At 47.5% G+C, this 22,589-nt stretch overlaps 1 protein-coding gene across 1 annotated transcript in view; it reads left to right on the plus strand.

Moving 5' to 3' along the window:
- arhgef1 (Rho guanine nucleotide exchange factor (GEF) 1) overlaps nt 1-13,558 on the plus strand; it is an 88,595-nt gene extending 75,037 nt beyond the window's left edge. The window contains 3 exon segments of the mRNA XM_073045720.1: nt 7,682-7,848; nt 8,246-8,339; nt 10,542-13,558. Of these exon segments, the coding sequence (XP_072901821.1) occupies nt 7,682-7,848; nt 8,246-8,339; nt 10,542-10,555 (275 nt within the window). The 3' untranslated portion in view covers nt 10,556-13,558.
- The last annotated feature ends 9,031 nt before the right edge of the window (nt 13,559-22,589 follow it).

The following is a 22,589-nucleotide window of genomic DNA, read 5'->3' on the forward strand; positions in this document are numbered from 1 at the left end:
GCGGGTATCAGAGGTGAATTATTGAATCGGGCGGGTATCTCAGAGGTGAATTATTGAATTGGACGGGCGGGTATCTCAGAGGTGAATTATTGAATTGGAGGGGCGGGTATCTCAGAGGTGAATTATTGAATTGGAGGGGCGGGTATCTCAGAGGTGAATTATTGAATCGGGCGGGTATCTCAGAGGTGAATTATTGAATCGGGCGGGTATCTCAGAGGTGAATTATTGAATTGGACGGGTGGGTACATCAGAGGTGAATTATTGAATTGGACGGGCGGGTATCTCACAGATGAATTATTGAATTGGGCAGGTACATCACAGGTGAATTATTGAATGGGACGGGCAGGTGTACCACAGGTGAATTATTGAATCGGTGGGCGGGTATCTCTGAGGTGAATTATTGAATTGGACGTGTGGGTACATCAGAGGTGAATTATTGAATTGGACGGGCGGGTATCTCAGAGGTGAGTTATTGAATTGGACGGGAAGGTATCTCTGAGGAGAATTATTGAATTGGACGGGCGGGTATCTCAGAGGTGAGTTATTGAATTGGACGGGCGGGTATCTCAGAGGTGAATTATTGAATTGGACGGGCGGGTATCTCAGAGGTGAATTATTGAATTGGACGGGCGGGTATCTCTGAGGTGAATTATTGAATTGGACGGGCGGGTATCTCAGAGGTGAATTATTGAATTGGACGGGCGGGTATCTCAGAAGTGAATTATTGAATTGGACGGGCGGGTATCTCAGAGGTGAATTATTGAATCGGGCGGGTATCTCAGAAGTGAATTATTGAATTGGACGGGCGGGTATCTCAGAGGTGAATTATTGAATTGGACGGGAGGGTATCTCTGATGTGAATTATTGAATTGGACGGGCGGGTATCAGAGGTGAATTATTGAATCGGGCGGGTATCTCAGAGGTGAATTATTGAATTGGACGGGCGGGTATCTCAGAGGTGAATTATTGAATTGGAGGGGCGGGTATCTCAGAGGTGAATTATTGAATTGGAGGGGCGGGTATCTCAGAGGTGAATTATTGAATCGGGCGGGTATCTCAGAGGTGAATTATTGAATCGGGCGGGTATCTCAGAGGTGAATTATTGAATTGGACGGGTGGGTATCTCAGAGGTGAATTATTGAATTGGACGGGTGGGTATCTCAGAGGTGAATTATTGAATTGGACGGGCGGGTACATCAGAGGTGAATTAGTGAATTGGACGGGCGGGTCTCTCAGAGGTGAATTATTGAATTGGACGGGCGGGTATCTCAGAGATGAATTGTTGAATTGGACGGGCGGGTACCTCTGAGGTGAATTATTGAATTGGACGGGCGGGTACATCAGAGGTGAATTATTGAATTGGACGGGCGGGTACATCAGAGGTGAATTATTGAATTGGACGGGCGGGTATCTCGGAGGTGAATTATTGAATTGGCGGGCGGGTATCTCGGAGGTGAATTATTGAATTGGCGGGCGGGTATCTCGGAGGTGAATTATTGAATTGGCGGGGCGGGTATCTCAGAGGTGAATTATTGAATCGGGCGGGTATCTCAGAGGTGAATTATTGAATCGGGCGGGTATCTCAGAAGTGAATTATTGAATTGGACGGGCGGGTACCTCAGAGGTGAATTATTGAATTGGACGGGTGGGTACCTCAGAGGTGAATTATTGAATTGGACGGGTGGGTATCTCAGAGGTGAATTATTGAATTGGACGGGCGAGTACATCAGAGGTGAATTAGTGAATTGGACGGGTGGGTATCTCAGAGGTTAATTATTCAATTGGACGGGAGGGTATCACGGAGGTGAATTACTGAATTGGCGGGCGGGTATCTCGGAGGTGAATTATTGAATTGGAGGGCGGGTATATCGGAGGTGAATTATTGAATTGGCGGGGCGGGTATCTCAGAGGTGAATTATTGAATCGGGCGGGTATCTCAGAGGTGAATTATTGAATCGGGCGGGTATCTCAGAAGTGAATTATTGAATTGGACGGGCGGGTATCTCAGAGGTGAATTATTGAATTGGACGGGCGGGTATCTCAGAGGTGAATTATTGAAATGGACGGGCGAGTACATCAGAGGTGAATTAGTGAATTAGACGGGCGGGTATCTCAGAGGTGAATTATTGAATTGGACGGGCGGGTATCTCGGAGGTGAATTATTGAATTGGCGGGAGGGTATCTCGGAGGTGAATTATTGAATTGGAGGGCGGTTATATCGGAGGTGAATTATTGAATTGGCGGGGCGGGTATCTCAGAGGTGAATTATTGAATCGGGCGGGTATCTCAGAGGTGAATTATTGAATTGAACGGGCGGGTATCTCAGAGGTGAATTATTCAATCGGGCGGGTATCTCAGAGGTGAGTTATTGAATTGGACGGGCGGGTATCTCAGAGGTGAATTATTGAATTCGACGGGTGGGTATCTCATAGGTGAATTATTGAATTGGACGGGCGAGTACATCAGAGGTGAATTATTAAATTGGACGGGCGGGTATCTCAGAGGTGAATTATTGAATTGGACGGGCGGGTATCTCAGAGGTGAATTATTGAATTGGACGGGCGGGTATCTCAGAGGTGAATTATTGAATTGGACGGGCGGGTATCTCAGAGGTGAATTATTGAATTGGACGGGCGGGTATCTCAGAGGTGAATTATTGAATTGGACGGGCGGGTATCTCAGAGGTGAATTATTGAATTGGAGGGGCGGGTATCTCAGAGGTGAATTATTGAATTGGACGGGCGAGTACATCAGAGGTGAATTATTGAATTGGACGGGCGAGTACATCAGAGGTGAATTATTGAATTGGACGAGCGGGTATCTCGGAGGTGAATTATTGAATTGGCGGGCGGGTATCTCGGAGGTGAATTATTGAATTGGCGGGGCGGGTATCTCAGAGGTGAATTATTGAATCGGGCGGGTATCTCAGAGGTGATTTATTGAATCGGGCGGGTATCTCAGAAGTGAATTATTGAATTGGACGGGTGGGTATCGCAGAGGTGAATTATTGAATTGGACGGGCGAGTACATCAGAGGTGAATTAGTGAATTGGACGGGTGGGTATCTCAGAGGTGAATTATTGAATTGGACGGGAGGGTATCTCGGAGGTGAATTATTGAATTGGCGGGCGGGTATCTCGGAGGTGAATTATTGAATTGGCGGGGCGGGTATATCGGAGGTGAATTATTGAATTGGCGGGGCGGGTATCTCAGAGGTGAATTATTGAATCGGGCGGGTATCTCAGAGGTGAATTATTGAATTGGACGGGCGGGTATCTCAGAGGTGAATTATTGAATTGGACGGGCGGGTACATCAGAGGTGAATTATTGAATTGGACGGGCGGGTACATCAGAGGTGAATTATTGAATTGGACGGGCGGGTATCTCGGAGGTGAATTATTGAATTGGCGGGCGGGTATCTCGGAGGTGAATTATTGAATTGTAGGGCGGGTATATCGGAGGTGAATTATTGAATTGGCGGGGCGGGTATCTCAGAGGTGAATTATTGAATCGGGCGGGTATCTCAGAGGTGAATTATTGAATCGGGCGGGTATCTCAGAAGTGAATTATTGAATTGGACGGGCGGGTATCTCAGAGGTGAATTATTGAATTGGACGGGCGGGTATCTCAGAGGTGAATTATTGAATTGGACGGGCGAGTACATCAGAGGTGAATTAGTGAATTGGACGGGCGGGTATCTCAGAGGTGAATTATTGAATTGGACGGGCGGGTATCTCGGAGGTGAATTATTGAATTGGCGGGAGGGTATCTCGGAGGTGAATTATTGAATTGGAGGGCGGTTATATCGGAGGTGAATTATTGAATTGGCGGGGCGGGTATCTCAGAGGTGAATTATTGAATCGGGCGGGTATCTCAGAGGTGAATTATTGAATTGGACGGGCGGGTATCTCAGAGGTGAATTATTCAATCGGGCGGGTATCTCAGAGGTGAGTTATTGAATTGGACGGGCGGGTATCTCAGAGGTGAATTATTGAATTCGACGGGTGGGTATCTCATAGGTGAATTATTGAATTGGACGGGCGAGTACATCAGAGGTGAATTATTAAATTGGACGGGCGGGTATCTCAGAGGTGAATTATTGAATTGGACGGGCGGGTATCTCAGAGGTGAATTATTGAATTGGACGGGCGGGTATCTCAGAGGTGAATTATTGAATTGGAGGGGCGGGTATCTCACAGGTGAATTATTGAATTGGACGGGCGAGTACATCAGAGGTGAATTATTGAATTGGACGGGCGAGTACATCAGAGGTGAATTATTGAATTGGACGGGCGGGTATATCAGAGGTGAATTATTGAATTGGACGGGCGGGTATCTCACAGATGAATTATTGAATTGGGCAGGTATATCACAGGTGAATTATTGAATGGGACGGGCAGGTGTACCACAGGTGAATGATTGAATTGGATGGGCGGGTATATCAGAGGTGAATTATTGAATTGGACGGGCGGATATAACAGAGGTGAATTATTGAATTGGACGGGAGGGTATATCAGAGGTGAATTATTGAATCGGTGGGCGGGTATCTCAGAGGTGAATTATTGAATTGGATGGGCCAGTATCTCAGAGGTGAATTATTGAATTGGACGGGAGGGTATCTCAGAGGTGAATTATTGTATTGGACGGGCGGGTATCTCAGAGGTGAATTATTGAATTGGACGGGCGGGTATCTCAGAGTTGAATTATTGAATTGGGCGGGCGGGTATCTCACAGATGAATTATTGAATTGGGCAGGTATATCACAGGTGAATTATTGAATTGGATGGGCGGGTATATCAGAGGTGAATTATTGAATTGGATGGGCGGATAAAACAGAGGTGAATTATTGAATTGGACGGGAGTGTATATCAGAGGTGAATTATTGAATCGGTGGGCGGGTATCTCAGAGTTGAATTATTGAATTGGATGGGCGAGTATCTCAGAGGTGAAGTATTGAATTGGACGGGAGGGTTTCTCAGAGGTGAATTATTGAATTGGACGGGCGGGTATCTCAGAGGTGAATTATTGAATTGGAGGGCGGTTATATCGGAGGTGAATTATTGAATTGGCGGGGCGGGTATCTCAGAGGTGAATTATTGAATCGGGCGGGTATCTCAGAGGTGAATTATTGAATTGGACGGGCGGGTATCTCAGAGGTGAATTATTCAATCGGGCGGGTATCTCAGAGGTGAGTTATTGAATTGGACGGGCGGGTATCTCAGAGGTGAATTATTGAATTCGACGGGTGGGTATCTCATAGGTGAATTATTGAATTGGACGGGCGAGTACATCAGAGGTGAATTATTAAATTGGACGGGCGGGTATCTCAGAGGTGAATTATTGAATTGGACGGGCGGGTATCTCAGAGGTGAATTATTGAATTGGACGGGCGGGTATCTCAGAGGTGAATTATTGAATTGGAGGGGCGGGTATCTCACAGGTGAATTATTGAATTGGACGGGCGAGTACATCAGAGGTGAATTATTGAATTGGACGGGCGAGTACATCAGAGGTGAATTATTGAATTGGACGGGCGGGTATATCAGAGGTGAATTATTGAATTGGACGGGCGGGTATCTCACAGATGAATTATTGAATTGGGCAGGTATATCACAGGTGAATTATTGAATGGGACGGGCAGGTGTACCACAGGTGAATGATTGAATTGGATGGGCGGGTATATCAGAGGTGAATTATTGAATTGGACGGGCGGATATAACAGAGGTGAATTATTGAATTGGACGGGAGGGTATATCAGAGGTGAATTATTGAATCGGTGGGCGGGTATCTCAGAGGTGAATTATTGAATTGGATGGGCCAGTATCTCAGAGGTGAATTATTGAATTGGACGGGAGGGTATCTCAGAGGTGAATTATTGTATTGGACGGGCGGGTATCTCAGAGGTGAATTATTGAATTGGACGGGCGGGTATCTCAGAGTTGAATTATTGAATTGGGCGGGCGGGTATCTCACAGATGAATTATTGAATTGGGCAGGTATATCACAGGTGAATTATTGAATTGGATGGGCGGGTATATCAGAGGTGAATTATTGAATTGGATGGGCGGATAAAACAGAGGTGAATTATTGAATTGGACGGGAGTGTATATCAGAGGTGAATTATTGAATCGGTGGGCGGGTATCTCAGAGTTGAATTATTGAATTGGATGGGCGAGTATCTCAGAGGTGAAGTATTGAATTGGACGGGAGGGTTTCTCAGAGGTGAATTATTGAATTGGACGGGCGGGTATCTCAGAGGTGAATTATTGAATTGGACGGGCGGGTATCTCAGAGGTGAGTTATTGAATTGGCGGGCGGGTATATCGGAGGTGAATTATTGAATTGGCGGGCGGGTATCTCAGAGGTGAATTATTGAATTGGACGGGAGGGTATCTCAGAAGTGAATTATTGAATTGGACGGGCGGGTATCTCAGAGGTGAATTATTGAATTGGACGGGCGGGTATCTCAGAGGTGAATTATTGAATTGGACGGGCGGGTATCTCAGAGGTGAATTATTGAATTGGACGGGCGGGTATCTCAGAGGTGAATTATTGAATTGGACGGGCGGGTATCTCAGAGGTGAATTATTGAATTGGACGGGCGGGTATCTCAAAGGTGAATTATTGAATCGGGCGGGTATCTCAGAGGTGAATTATTGAATTGGAGGGGCAGGTATCTCAGAGGTGAATTATTGAATTGGATGGGCGGGTAGCTCAGAGGTGAATTATTGAATCGGGCGGGTATATCGGAGGTGAATTATTGAATTGGACGGGCGGGTATCTCAGAGGTGAATTATTGAATTGGAGGGGCGGGTATCTCAGAGGTGAATTATTGAATTGGACAGGCGGGTATCTCAGAGGTGAATTATTGAATTGGACTGGCGGGTGTCTCAGAGGTGAATTATTGAATTGGACGGGTGGGTATCTCAGAGGTGAATTATTGAATTGCACGGGCGGGTATCTCAGAGGTGAATTATTGAATCGAGGGGCGGGTATCTCAGAGGTGAATTATTGAATCGGTGGGCGGGTATCTCAGAGGTGAATTATTGAATTGGACGGGCGGGTACATCAGAGGTGAATTATTGAATTGGACGGGCGGGTATCTCAGAGGTGAATTATTGAATTGGACGGGCGGATATCTCAGAGGTGAATTATTGAATTGGACGGGCGGGTATCTCAGAGGTGAATTATTGAATTGGACGGGCGGGTATCTCAGAGGTGAATTATTGAATTGGACGGGCGGGTATCTCAGAGGTGAATTATTGAATTGGACGGGCGGGTATCTCAGAGGTGAATTATTGAATTGGACGGGCGGGTATCTCAGAGGTGAATTATTGAATTGGACGGGCGGGTATCTCAGAGGTGAATTATTGAATTGGACGTGCGGGTATCTCAGAGGTGAATTATTGAATTGGACGGGCGGGTATCTCAGAGGTGAATTATTGAATTGGACGGGCGGGTATCTCAGTGGTGAATTATTGAATTGGACGGGCGGGTATCCCAGAGGTGAATTATTGAATCCTTGGGCGGGTATCTCAGAGGTGAATTATTGAATCGGTGGGAGGGTATCTCAGAGGTGAATTATTGAATCGGTGGGAGGGTATATCAGAGGTGAATTATTGAATCCTTGGGCGGGTAGATGGTCTGAGTGGCTCACCCCTGCTCCTCTGTCCGACCCTTAGCCGAGGACGGGTCAGCTAAGCCCCCTGCTGCCGATGATGTCGGGGTTCCGGCGCCGGGAGGTAACGATCCCGAATCGTGCAGTGCCCCCGTTGTACTCTCACAGGATCAGGTGGAGAAAATAGAGCGGAAGATGAACAGCCTCGTGGTCAAGCTGCAGCGTCTGAAGGTGAGACCCCTGGCTCCCCAGAAGCCGACACTGCCCCCCTGGCGAGCGCGTCTCTGCGTTCCGTCGCTGCGCTCCTCGACTGCGTTGGCTCACTCTTTGGTGGCTGCTTGCAGTACTTTGCTGCGTCCTTCCTCACCGCCTGTGACCTCCTGTGCTGTGCCTGTATGGTTTTATAGTTTCATTTTTGCCTTTCATCTCTGTACAAAACTGCACGTTCAGCTGAACTCTGCCCTCCTCTGCATTCTTGTTGCTGCGTCCTGGCATTGCCATGATACCCTACTGGCTCTCCGCACACCACTGCCCTTCCGCTGCACCTCATTGCTTCCCAGTCGCAAACCGTCCCTGCGTCTCTGTGGCTCGTCGCGCTTCACTAACGCCTGCCCCTCTCATCTCCCAGGCGGTGGAGGAGGAGTACCTGCGGATGAAGCAGGTGCTGGTTGCCCTGACGATGGCACAGGGGAATTCCCTAGGCAACTGCCGGATGGTGTCTGGTGAGTAGACTCCCTACCCGCCCCCCCCCCCCCCCCGCCCCCAACCAACACCCTGCCTTCATCCATAAGATTACAGCCCAACTGCACTCCCACCGCCAGCACGGAGCTGATCCCTGCCCCCTGTGGCTGATGAGGTCACCGCTCGTGCTAGATGTCCCAGTCTGGCCCCTTCTCCTGGGAAAGTGCTGGGGAGCGTGTGGAACAGAGTCCTCTGGGGGTGGGGGGGGCATTTGTCGGGAGAACAGTCTCGGCCGCCCTGCTACAGGGAGGATGTTATTAAACTGGGAAGAGTGGGGAGGAGATTTACATGGATGCTGCCAGGGCTCGAGGGACTGAGTGATAGGGAATCTGCCAGGACTGCGTTGAAGAGATTGAAATGTGTATCGACGAGCATGCGAGCGACATACACTTCAGTAAAGCTGTTGATAAGGTCCCACGTGGGGCCCAGGTGGGCACACTGGAGTCGGGAACGTTCGGGTTTGGTCTGGCCTACTGGCCCTCATCCACTGGGGCACTGAGTGTAACATTGCAAGGTCGTGGTGTGGTTTTACAGGCATCAGTGGGGCTGCGCTCACGAGTACTGTGCTCAGGTTTGTCGTCCTGCCGTAGGAAAGGTATTGTTAAACTTAAAAGAGTGCAGAGGGTAAAAACAAAGAAGTTGCACAGATGTGGGGAGCAATAAACACAAGGAGCACATCAGGCCAGGCTGAACTGTGGAGGGGAATGAGCAGTGGACACTTTGGTCCCAGACCCTTCATCGGAACTAGGAAGGAAGGGGGCAGAAGTCAGAAAAAGAAAGGGGGAGGGGAAGGGGTACTAGCTGGCAAGTGATAGGTGGAAGAGGTGGATGGGTGAAGGAGTGGGGATGAAGTGAGAAGCTGGGAGGCAAGAGGTGGAAGAGGTGAAGGGCTAGGAGAGGAGAGTGGAAAGGGGGTGGAAGAAGGGAAGCAGAGGGACATGATGGGCAGATGAGGAGATAGGGGTGCTAGGGAAGCTAGAATGTAGAATGGAAAAAGAGAGGAGGGGGGAGAAATTAGCCGAAGTTAGGGAAATAATTGGAGGCTTCCCGCATGGAATATGCGGAGTTACACCTGCAACCTCATTGTCACAGTGGAAGCGATCATGGAAAGGCATGTCCGATTGGGAATGGGAGGTCAAACTGAGGTGGGTAACCACCATGAGATCGTCCCTTTGGCGGTGGACAAGAGAACAGTGGAGATATGTATGAACTTTGCCAGGATTCGAGGATCAGGGTGTAAAGGGAGAGGTTGTGCAGGCGAGGAGTTTATTCCTTGGAGCACAGGAGACTGAGGGGCGACTTTCTAGAGGTGAAAGAAACCATGAGGGATGGAGATAGGGTGAATGTGCTCACCCTTTTTCCCCAGGGTTGGGAAATAAAGAACTAGAGGGCACAGGTTTAAGGTGAGAGGGGAGAGGATTCGTAGGAACCTGAGGGGCAAGTTGTTTTTGGAGAGGTACCTGAAAAGGCCAGATGGCAGTGGATGTTGTCTATTTGGACATTAGCAAGGTCTTCAAGGTCCAATGTGACAGACTGGTCTGGGTCCCATGCAGTCCACAAGAGCTACTTGTACAGATACAAAATTGGCTCGGAGGTGGTGCAGGTGTGCCACAGGGGTTGATGTTGCGTCCCTTAGTATTTGGTATTTGCATCGAGGATTTGGAAGAGCTATAGAGTGCAGAAACAGGCCCTCCAACTAGTGTAGTCTGTGCCGAACTGTAACTCTGCCTCGTCTCATTGAGCTGCACCTGGACCATGGCCCTCCGTAACTCTCCCATCATGTACTTACCCAAAATCCTGTTTAATATAGAAATTGAACCCGATTCCACCACTTCATAATGGTGTGGAGGGAGCTTCACTCTGTGTCTGACCCCGGGGGTGTGTGATGGGACGGTGAGGAGGGAGCTTCACTCTGTGTCTGACCCCAGGAGTGTGTGATGGGACGGTGTGGAGGGAGCTTCACTCTGTGTCTGACCCCGGGAGTGTGTGATGGGACGGTGTGGAGGGAGCTTCACTCTGTGTCTGACCCCGGGAGTGTGTGATGGGACAGTGTGGAGGGAGCTTCGCCCTGTATCTGACCCTGGGAGTGTGTGATGGGGTGGTGTGGAGGGGGCTTCTCCCTGTGTCAGTGGGTGTGAGCAAGCTTACCTCTGTTTAACCCATCCTCTGCTTTCCTTCTGTAGGTGAGAGGTGGTGAACCCCAGACGCTGACTCCCTGACTCCACTTCTCCCCCACCCGATCCAAGCGTCATCCTCTCTCCTCACAAGTGGGTAGGCAAGGGCACCTGCCTCTCTTGGACTCACTTGTCATTGGGTAGAAGACTTCCACTCACTTCGGACAACCCCCTCCATTGCCGTGATGTCTACCAAAGGCTTTTCAAGTTGTCGCCTCTCGACGCGCCTGCTTACTACTGTCGGGATCCAGGAGCGGGTGGTAGGCGAGAGGCCCGAGGTGTGGCGGGAAGGCAAGGCACTGCGTTTCACTGGACTCGCCGACTCTGCTCTCAGCCTATTCCTTGCCTCCCCCACCGGAATCTTGCTGTGCTTTGGGTGGAGACAAGTGTTGAAGCAGCCCCTCGTATGTTGAGTTTGCCAGTGGGAAACTGGCCCCCCCCACCACTCAATCACTGCCTCTCTGCCCCGATTCTTCAAGCTGAGTATTTCCAATGTCAACCGTTACTCGCAACAACCCCTCCCCCCCAATCTCCCACCTGTCGCTCCTGAACCCGGGGTTCAAGCCCTACTTTGGAGTCTTGTTTCATTCCATGGAAGAGGCAGTGAAGGGAGTGCGGGGCAGTCGGTGAGGAGAGAGCGTCGGGGGAGGGGGAGTCACCGGGGGTTGGGGTGGCATCAATGAGGGAGCTTTGCACTGCGGGGGTGGGGAGGGATGGCGATGAGGGAGCACCAGTCTGTGGGAGGGGTGGGAAGGAGGGAACTCTGTACTGCGGGAGTGGGGAGCTCCACTCTGCAGATGGGCAGCAAGGTCGGGGGGGTGGTTTCCCAAGAGTAGGGAGCGCCCCACCTACCACCTATTAACTCTCGCCTTATCAGTCACCCCACCTCCCTCTCGCAAGAAATAGGAATTCTTCTGCCAACGTCACCCAAATTCTGGCCCCCTCCTACAACTCTGTCTCCTGAGTCCCTAACCCTTCCTCCCTCCAGATTCCAAGCCATCTGCCTCCCCAGGCTGTGTGACTCACCCCCAAGAGATCTGCCCGGCACCAGCCCCTCCATCGGTGCCATCTGAATTCAGCTACTTCCGAAATCTGAGATCTCAACTGGGCGGGACGTTTCAGGGGGCTTGGGGAGGCTTTTGAGGACAGGGAAGGGGAGCTCAACGGGAGTCGGGGTTGGGGGGGGGTGGTTGCAGCTGGGTCGAAATGTCTCCCAGGCAAATGGGGGCATGTCCGTCCCAGGAGATCTTGGATCTTAAGGAGGCCTTTGGTTTCTTTAGATCATTGCCTTGTAATATTGCATGCTGTTCCGTCTGTACTCAAGTGCCTTTCCTGCACTAAACTTTGTACTGGGGTATGTTTTTGTTCTTAGTTGTTATTTTATTATTATATTGATATGTCTAAGAAGTTATTCAGTTTATTTCTGAGCTCACGCAACAGCCATTGTTGAGCTGGTCAAGAGATTTCTTCTCGTTTGTTGCTTGTCTTGGGCAGGAGAGGGGGTGGATCACAGAGGAGGTGCAGGAGATGCTTCATCTCCCTCCCTCTGCGCCTGCACAGAAACCCCTACCCCTCCCTCCCCTCTGTTCCCTGACTTATCCCAGCCTATGCCATTGTACACTGGGTCACTCCCCTCCCTCACTACCCCCCCCTCCCCGAGGACTGCCCTTCCATCCACTACTCCGCCCCACCCGTGTGTGTGTTGGTGTACGAGTGTGCAGATGTGTGTGTGTTCAAGCATTGAGTGTATGGGTGTGTGTTTGGGCATGAGAGTGTGTATGGGATTCGTGCAAGAGTGTGCTTGTGAGTTTGTGTTAGTGTGCACAAGTCTGTGTAAGTTTCTGTGTGGGATGTGTGTGTGAATACATCAGTGGTTCTGTGTACATGTGTGTTATGAATGTGTGTGTGCATTTGGTGTTTTGAGTGTGTTGCTGTGATTGGCTCTATGTATGCCTGGGTCTTTATGTCTTTGTGTGTCTGTACGTGTATGTGTGCATGCATGTCTGTATTTGTGCATTTATGTTTGTGCATGGATGTCTGGGTTCATGTGTTTCTTCTGGTGTGTGTGGGTGTGTATGTGTGTGTGTGCTCATAATCGGGCAAGTTGTGTCTCAGCCTACACATGCTACACAAGTGTATGTTCACCATGTGTTCCCTCTCAGGGAAGTAATAACGTGCAGTCCCCCCCTCGAGCCTGCCTGCGTCCCCACACCCTCACCTGTCACCACGGAGCAGAAAGGTTTTTATATATTCAGGAAAATACTATGTTTTAAAGTTTTTGACTTTGCTTTGTCTGCCGTTGTTAGCACTTCTCCCAAAACAGGCAGGATCACTGTACATGCTACAGGCCCCTCTCACTCACACACTCTCACTCTCACACACTCTCACTCTCACACACTCTCACTCACACACACACTCACTCACACACACACACACACACTCACACACACACTCACACACACACTCACACACACACTCACTCACACACACACTCACTCACACACATACACACACACACACACACACACACACACACACACACACACACACACAGTTCCACGTGTTACAAACACATGTCCACGTGTCATAAATACAGGTCAACGTACATTATAAATGGGCCTACACATTAAAAATGGGTCCATACACATTAAAAACATGGGTTCACGTGTGACACAGTTTCACAAAGTGTCGCAAACATAGTCAACACACACATTGCAGACATTGGTACTCACAGGTATACACAAAAACAGACATCACATGCACGCACACACACACACACAGTCCTGCAGACTCAAACTGTACTGTTGCCAGTAGGGAGAGGCTGGGCACTTGATGCCAGGCTGCTCTAGCTATCTCCACACCACTCTGTGGGAGGGGCATGTTGTGCCAATTGATTCTCCAACCTGTCGGCAAAGGGAACAAGTGTGGTATTTTATATCTTTGTAATCCAGTGCTGGATTTTCAAAAAAAAATGGGGCTTTTTAATATAAACAATAAAAGAATAAACATTTTATTAAGTAAAGAAATATATGTACTTGTCTTTCTTAACTCAGACACACACACACGCTCACGTGCTCACTCAGCCGCACTCACTAGGAGGAGGGAGTGAAGGGAGAGTGCAGTATTACAGCATAGAACAAAGAAACGTTCATCCCACGATGTTCTGCCAAACTAATTAAACTAGTAATTATTTAAATGCCCAACTCAACTCACCCCTTCTGCGATGTCCACATCATTCCATTCTCTGCGCACTCGTGCCTGTGTGTGAGTGTGTCGGCCTCCATTAGTCTCGATTAGACCACGGATTTACACCTTGGAAAGTTTCCAGGGCGCAAGCCTGGGCAGGGGTTTTTTTTAATGGAAGACCGGCAGTTGCCCCAAGCTGCAAGTCTCCCCTCTCCACGCCACCAATGTTGTCCAAGGGAAGGGCATTAGGACCCATACAGCTTGGCACTGGTGTCGTCGCAGAGCAATGTGTGGTTAAGTGCCTTGCTCAAGGACACACACACAAGCCTCAGCCAAGGCTCGAACTAGTGACCTTCAGATAACTAGACGCACGCCTTAACCACTTGGCCACGTGCCAACACTAGTGTGTCCATGCCTCTATTGTATCTGCCTTTACCACTACTCCTGGCAGTATATTCTCTGTGTTTTAAAAAAAAATTTGCTCCACACATCTCCTTTGAACTTACCCCCCTTCCCTCTTATAATTGCATGCCCTCTAGTATTAGAGATTAGACATGGGGGAAAAGATACCGGCTGTCTACTCTCATAATCTTATAAGCCTCTAATAGGTCCCCCCATGGTCTCTGCTGCTTCAGAGAAAACAACACGAGTTTGTCCAACCTCTCCTTGGAGCTCATGCTCTCTAAACTAGACAGCATCCCAGGGAACCTCTTCTGCACCCTCTCCAAAGCCTCCACATCCTTCCTGTAATGGGGTGACCAGAACAGCCTCTGACTGTGGCCCAACAAAGTTTTACAAAGCTGCACCGTAACTTCTTGACTCTTGAAGTTAGTGCCCGGATTATCAAAGGCAAATGCGCCGTATGTCCTCTTTAAAACCCCCCCCCCCCCCCAATTGAATTGTGCAGCCACTTAAACATCTACCTTGGGTACGTATGCTCGTGACAATAAGTTTGAACCTGGGCTTAGATCCTTGCAACAGTGAACGTATTTCAGCAAAATTGTTGTAATTGCAAATACTGAAGAATAGGTGTCAGTGTAGGATCAGTTTAAAGACATCTTGCATGGGTCACTTCTAGTGCTAAATACCACAGAATGATTCGAAGTTCAAAGTAAATTTATTATCAAAGTACATAAATGTCACCGTATATGATCCTGGGATTCGTATTCTTGCGGGAATACACAGTAAATCCAAGAAACAATACAATCAATAGAAGACCACACCCAACAGGACAGACGGACAATTGATGTGCAAAAGACAGCAAACTCTGCAAATATTATTAAAAAAAATAATAATAATGAAAAATAAATAAGCAATAAATATCGAGAATAAGGGTCCTTGAAAGTGAATCCATAGGCTGTGAGAACATAGGCGAGTGAAGTTATTCCAACCGGTTCAAGAGATGGATGGTAATAACTTTTCCTGAACCTGGTGGTTCAGTAATTTTTTCCTAATGGCAGCAGTGAGAAGATGACATGGTCTGGGTGGTGGCAGCAAAAAAACCAGCTGGGCATTGACGTCAGGAATGTAGGCAGTGCAAATGCTCCTGTTTAATCAATGGTGCTGCGGTTGAGAGTTTAAAGTTCCTAGGAGTGAACATAAGGCATTCATTCTGGTGCAGTCACCTCGTCGCTAAGGCCAAAAATCTCGCCAGTGCCTATTCTTCCCCAGGAGGCTGAAGAAATTTGGCACGTCCCCATTAACCCAATTTTTATCGATGCACCATAGAAAGTATCCTATCCAAATGAATCACAGCGTGATACGGCAATGCCTCTGCCTGTGACTGCAAGAAACTACAGACCTGGGGACACAGCTCACAACATCACGGAAACTAGTCTCCCCTCCACGGACTCTGTCTATACTTCTTGCTGCCTCAGTAAAGCAGCCAACATAATCAAAGACCCCACCCATCCTAGGCATTCTCTCTTCTCTGGTATTTCTTTTACTGAGCTTGTACTATAAAGGTGACCTCCCAATTGTCCTCATTGTGTCTAGCTGCACTTCACCTTCTCTGTAACCGTATCACTTTATTTTGTATTTGGTTGCTGCTTCTGCAACTTTATACTACCCTGATGCTTGTGTGATGGCTACGTGCAAAATGCCGGTTTTTATCGTACAATAATAAACCTATTTACCAATTACCAAACTGTGACAGGACCTGGTGAATTCAGTGTTCCATAGTAAGGTCATAAGACATAGGAGCAGAATTAGGCCATTTGGCCCATCAAGTCTGTTCTGTCACTCAATCATAGCTGAATTATTATCCCCCTCAGTCCAATTCTCCTGCTTTCTCCCCGTAACCTTTGACACCCTTACCAATCAAGAGCTCTGCTCTAAGTGTACCTATGGCTATGGCTTGCCCTCCACAGCCGTCTGTGGCAATGTATTCTGCAGATTCATCACCCGCTGGCAAAAGAAATTCCTCCTCATATTTTGAGGCTGTGTCCCCGATCCTAAATTCTCTCACTATTGAAAACTTCTCCATGTCCACCCTAACTAGGCCTTTAGATCTCAATGTTTCATGGCTACCTGTGGGATAAAGAATCATACATACTTTGATAATAAATGTAGTTTGAATCTTTGAATCATTTTTCTAAACTGCAGTGAGTACATGCTTCCAGAGCCATCAAACACTCCTCGTAAATTAACCCTTTAATTCCCGGGATTATCCTCATAAACTTCCTCTGGATCCTCGCCAATACCAGCACATCTTTTCTTAAGAGGGGAAGAGCCGAAAACCATACCTAATAAGGCCTCAGCATTACATCTTTGCCCCTCTATTCTAGTCCTCTTGAAGCAAATGCTAGCATTGCAAACGTGGCCACGACGCCATCATTTTCCTTCATCCAAATTACTGATATATAACATGAACCAACCCCAACCCCTATGGAACAGCACTTGGCACCAGCAGCCATACAGGAGCAGCCCCCTTTGCCTCCTGCCAGTCAGCCAATCTTCTATCCCTGCAAGTACCTCTCCTGCAATACCATGGGTCTTATCTTGCTAAACAGCCCCATATGTGGCAACTTGTCAAATGCCTTCTGAAAATCCCAATAAACAACATCAACTGACTATCTTGCCTGTTACTTCCTCAAAAAAGTCTGGCAGATTAGTCAGGCAAACTTCTCCTTGAGAAGACCATGTTGAACTTGGCCTAATTTATCATGCGCCTCCAAGTACCCCGGATTCTCATCCTTAATAGAATATAGAAATCTCCAGCACAGTACAGGCCCTTTGTGCCAGAATGTTGTGCTGACCATGTAACCTACTGCAGAAACGGCCTAGAACTTCCCTACCACAAAGCCCTCTATTTTCCTAAGCTTCATGTACCTATCAAAGAGTCTCTTAAAAGACCCTATTGTATTCATCTCCACCACTGTCGCTGACAGTGTATTCCAGACACCCACTAATCTTCGTGTGAAAAACCTACCCCTGATATCTCCTCTGTGCCTGCTTCCAAGCACCTTAAAATTATGCATCCTTGTGTTAGCCATTTCAGCCCTGGGAAAAAGCCTCTGGCTATCCACACAATCAATGCCCCTCATCATCCTATACGCCTCCATCAGGTCATCCCTCATCCTCTGTCACTCCAAGGAAAAAGGCCAAGTTCTCTCAACCTATTCTCATAAGTCATGCTCTCCAATCCAGGCAACATCCTTGTAAGACTCCTCTGCACTCTCTTTGTAGTATTCTCATCCTTCCTGTAGTGAGATGACCAGAACTGAACACAGTACTCCAAGTGGGGTCTGACCAAAGTCTTATATAGCTGAAACATTACCTCACAGCTCTTGAACTCAATCCCATGGTCGATGAAGGCCAACACACCATATACTTTAACAACACTGTCAACCTGTGCAGCAGTTTTGAGTGTCCTATGGACACAGACCCCAAGATCTCTCTGATCCTCCACACTGCCAAGTGTCCTACCATTAACACCATATTCTGTCTTCAAATTTGACCTACCAAATTGAACCACTTTGAACTTATCTGGGTTGAATTCCATCTGCCACTTCTCAGCCCAGTTCTGCATCCTATCTATGTCCCGCTGTAACCTCTGTCAACCCTCGACACTATCCACAACACCCCCAACCTTTGTGTCATTATCAAACTTACTAACCCACCCTTCTACTTCCTCATCCAGGTCATTTATAAAAGTCATAAAGAGGAGGGGGTCCCTGCTCTACTCACTTTACACATATGACTATGTGGCCAAGCACAGCTCAATTGCCATATTCAAGTTACTGATGACATCTCTGTCTGAGGCTGAATCAAAGGTGGTGATGAATCAGCGTATAGGAGGGAAATTGAAAATCTGGCTGACTTGTGCCATAAAAACAGCCTCTCACTCAGTGTCACCAAGACCAAGGAGTTGATCATTTACTTCAGAGGAGAACATTCGAGGTCCATGAGCCAGTCCTCATCAGAGCATCAGACGTGGAGAGGGTCAGCCACTTTAATTTCCTCGGTGTTATCATTTTGGAGGACCTGACCTGGACCCAGCATGAAACCATGACAGCACCTCTACTTCCTTCGGAGTTTGCGAAGATTTGGCATGACATCTAAAATGTTGACAAACTTCTACAGATGTGTGGTGCAGAGTTCATTGACAGGCTGCATCCAGCTATTATGGAACCACCAATGCAAGTAGTGGGTGAAGCCCTCCCACCATTGAGCACATCTACATGAAGAGCTGCAGAAAAGCAGCGTCCGTCATCGAGGATCCCCACCACCCAGGTACTCTTCTCATTGCTACCATCAGGAAGAAGGTACAGGAGCTTTAGAACTCACACCACTAGGTTCAAGAACAATTACTACCCCTCAACCATCAGGCTCTTGAACCAAAAGGGATAACTTCACTCAGCTTCACTTGTCACGTTACTGAAATGTTCCCATACCCTAATGACTCACTTTCAGGGTCTCTTCGTCTAATTTTCTGAATATTTATTACTTATTTAGTTATTATTATTTCTTTCTTTTTGCACAGTTTGTTGTCTTTTGCACACTGGTTGAACACCCAGGCCGGTGCAGTCTTTCAGAGATTCTGTTCTGGTTATTATTCTAGCATTGAGATACTGTGTGTACCCATGAGAAAATGAAACTCAGGGTTGCACATGCTGACTTTGATCATAAACTTACTTTGAACTTTTGAACTTTGAACCTTCTGCTTAGTAATAACATTCACTTCTACCCCCTGACACTCTCACATTTCTGGCATTCTGCTAGTGTCTTCCACAGTGAAGCCCGACACAAACTACTTATTGAGTCTGCCTGCCATTTCTGACGAGGTTACCGTCATATTTCATCTTTACTCTCTTTATGGCTTTTTGTTGTCTTCTGTTAGTAAAAGCTTCCCAGTCCTCTACTTTTCCACTAATTTTTGCAATACTATATACTTCCTCATTTGCTTTTACGCTGCCTTTGACTTTCCTTGTCATTTATGGTTGTCTCATCCTCCCTTACAGAATACCTATCTTTGGAATGTATCTTTCCTGTGCCTTCCAAATTTCTCCCAGAAGCACCAGCCATTGCTGTTCTCCTGTCATTTCTGCTGGTCTCCCCTTCCAAGCAACTTTGGCCAGTCCCTCTCTCATCCTCTGTAATTCTCTTTACTCCACTGTAATATTGATACCTCCAATTTTAGCTTCTCCTTCTCAAGTTGCAGCTGTTGCAAGTAGTGTAGTGGCATCCACACTAGACTTCAGAGCGAATGGTCCTGGGTTTGAATCCAGCTGGCTCCTTGTATGTTTTCCATCCATGCTGGGTTGAGCATTGAGCTCGCAATTTGGCCTCGTAAAACAGACCAATGCTAAAGAAATGGCAAGGTTGCTACCCGATGCACCAAGCAAAGTGCAGGGAGGAACTTTACCTTCTCAAACTGCAGGGTGAATTCTAGCATATGATCATCATTGCCTCCTCAGGGTTCCTTTACCTTAAGCTCCCTAATCAATTATGGGTCATTGCATAACACCCAATCCAGAATTGCCATTCCTCCAGTGGGCTCAACCACAAGCTGTTCTGGAAAGCCATCTCATAGGCGTTCTACAAATTCCCTCTTGCCATCCAGCACCAACCTGATTTTCCCAATCTACCTGCGTATTGAAATTCCCCCATAATTATCTCTACATTGCCCTTTTGACATGCCTTTTCTATCTCTCATTGTAGCTTGTAGGCTATGTCCTGACTACTGTTTAGGGTCTTTTTACCCTCACAGTTTCCTATCTCTACCCACAAGGATTCTACACATTCCAATCCTACGTCACCTCTTTCTAAGGATTTGATTTCATTTTTTTTACCAAAGGGGCTACCTCTGCCTTCCTGCCTGTCCTTTCAATACAACGTGTATCCTTGGATGTTAAGCTCCCAATTTCAGCTACGTCTCAGAGATGCCCACAATATCGTGCCTGCTAATCTCTAACTGCACTACATCATCTACCTTATTCTATACACCGTGTGCGTTCAAATATAACAGTCCTGTATTCATCACCCTTTTTCTTTTTGGCCCCTTGTCACACTTTAATTCATCCCACTGACTGCAATCTTGCCCTATCATTTGCCTGTCCTTCCTCAGTCTCACTACACACCACATCTAGTTGTAAACCAACTCCCCATCCTCAGCCCTGTCCCTCTTCCCATTCAGTTTAAACCCTCCCCAACAGCTCCAGCAAACTTGCCCACAAGGATAATTGTCCCCCTTGGGCTCAGGTGTCACCCATGTTTTTTTATAGGTTACAACTTTTGTATAGGCCATAACCAGAAGAGATCCCACAGATCCAAAAACCTACAACCCTGCCCCCTGCCATGCATTCATCTGCCAAATCATCGTAATCTTCCCCTCACTGGCGTGTGGCACAGCAACAGTCTAGATATTTCCACACTGGAGGTCCTGCTTTTCTGCTTTCTGCCTATCTCCCTATATTCTTTAATATGCACCCTCCCCCTTTAGGAAGCTGTGGACCCGATCAGAGACATCCCTGACCTTGGCACCTGGGAGGCAACATACCATCCTGGAGTCTCTTTCACATCCACAGAATCTACTTTCTGCTCCTCTAACTATGGAATCCTCTATCACTACTCCACTCCTCTTCCCCCCCCCCCCTTCCTTTCTGAGCCACAGCACCAAACTCACTGCCAGAGACCCGGTTGCTGCAGCTTTCCTTGTTACGTTGGCACCCACCCCCACCCCACCTCACCAACGGTATCCAAAGCGGCATGTTTATTATTGAGGGGAGCTGCCACAGAGACACTCTGCGCTGGCTGCCTGCTCCCATTCCCCCTCCTGACAGCCACCCCAGGTACCTGCCTCCTGTAACTTAAGGATGACTACCCCCCTGTGGCTCCTATCTATCAGCTCCTCATTTCTAATATGAGCTGAAAGTCATCCAGCTGCAGCTCCCGTTCCTTAACATGATCTCTAAGAAGATGTCGCTCAGTGCATTTCATGCAGATGTAGTTGTCAGAGAGACAGGAGGTATCCCAGAATTCCCACACCCCACACAAAGAACATACCAGTAACTCTGTGCCCATTCTCAGTGCGCTAGCTACGTATTAACAGAAGGAAAACTTACTTACTTAGCTATTTAGAACCTGCGCCTGTTCTGGCCAAAGCCTGGCCACTCAAACACTGACCTACTCCAACAATGGCCACCCTGCTTACGCCACCTTTTTTTGCCCCCCTGCTGATTGCACCAGGGCTCCTCTTAAACCTTGCGCTGCATCACCAATGAACGACCTCTCGTGCTGATTGAAGCCTGCAATCATGGACACTTCTCTTGTTTTGCAGCCTCCTGTGATGCACCTTGACAAGGGCCTTCTGAAAATCCAAGTAAACAACATCCACTGACTCTCCTTTGTTTACCCTGCCTTTTATTTCCTCAAATAATTCTCAACAGATTCGTCAGGTAAGATTTTCCCTTAAAGAACCCATGCTGACTTCAGCATGTTTTGTTATAAATACCCCAAAAACCTAATCTGTAAAAATGGACGCGAACTTCTCGCCACTCACTGAAGTCAGGTGACCCTGAGATATCTCCTTTCTTCTTAAAGATTGGAGTGTCTTTGGGACTTTCCAGTGCTCCAGAATCTAGTGATTCTTAAAAATCAAAACTAATGCTTCCACAATCTCCTCAGCTCCAGGGGTGTGGTCTATCCGGTCCAAGTGACTTATCGACTTTCAGACATTTCAGCTTCCCAAGCACCTTCTCCTGAGCGATAGCAAGGGCACTCACTTCTGTCCCTTGACACTTGATTTTCTGGGAGACTACTGGTGTCTTCCACAGTGACGACTGACACAAAATGTTTATTGAATTCATATCCCATTCCTTGGTCTCCCATTACTATCTTCCCAGCGTCATTTTCCAGCAGTCCAATATCCACTCTCACCTCTCTTTTACTCTTTATATATCTGAGAATACTTTCGGTACCCTCTTGACTAGCTTACCTTCATATTTTATCTTTCCTCTCTTAATTGATTTTTGAAAAACTTTTTTTCTACCCATTGTAATTTGTAGCCCACATCCTGGCTACTATTCACAGGCCTGTATATAAGCCCCATCACAGTCCTTTTTTTTCCCCCCCTTGCAGTTTCTTAACTCTATCCACAAAGGTTCTACACTTCCTATCCCATGTTGCCTCTTTCTAGGGATTTTTGTTTCATTTTTTATCAACAGAGCCACCCACCCCCCCTGCCTACCTGCCTGTCCGTTCAATACAATGCGTATCCTTGGATGCTAAGTTCCTAACTGTGATCCTCTTTCAGCAAGCCTTAGAGGTGCCCAGAACATCCTACCTGCCAATTTTTAACTGGGCTATAAGATCATCTGTCTTATTCTGTAAACTGTGTGCGTTCAAATATTACACCTCAGACCTGTATTC

Source organism: Hemitrygon akajei, chromosome 1 (genome assembly GCF_048418815.1).
Source record: "Hemitrygon akajei chromosome 1, sHemAka1.3, whole genome shotgun sequence".
Lineage (NCBI taxonomy): Eukaryota > Metazoa > Chordata > Chondrichthyes > Myliobatiformes > Dasyatidae > Hemitrygon > Hemitrygon akajei.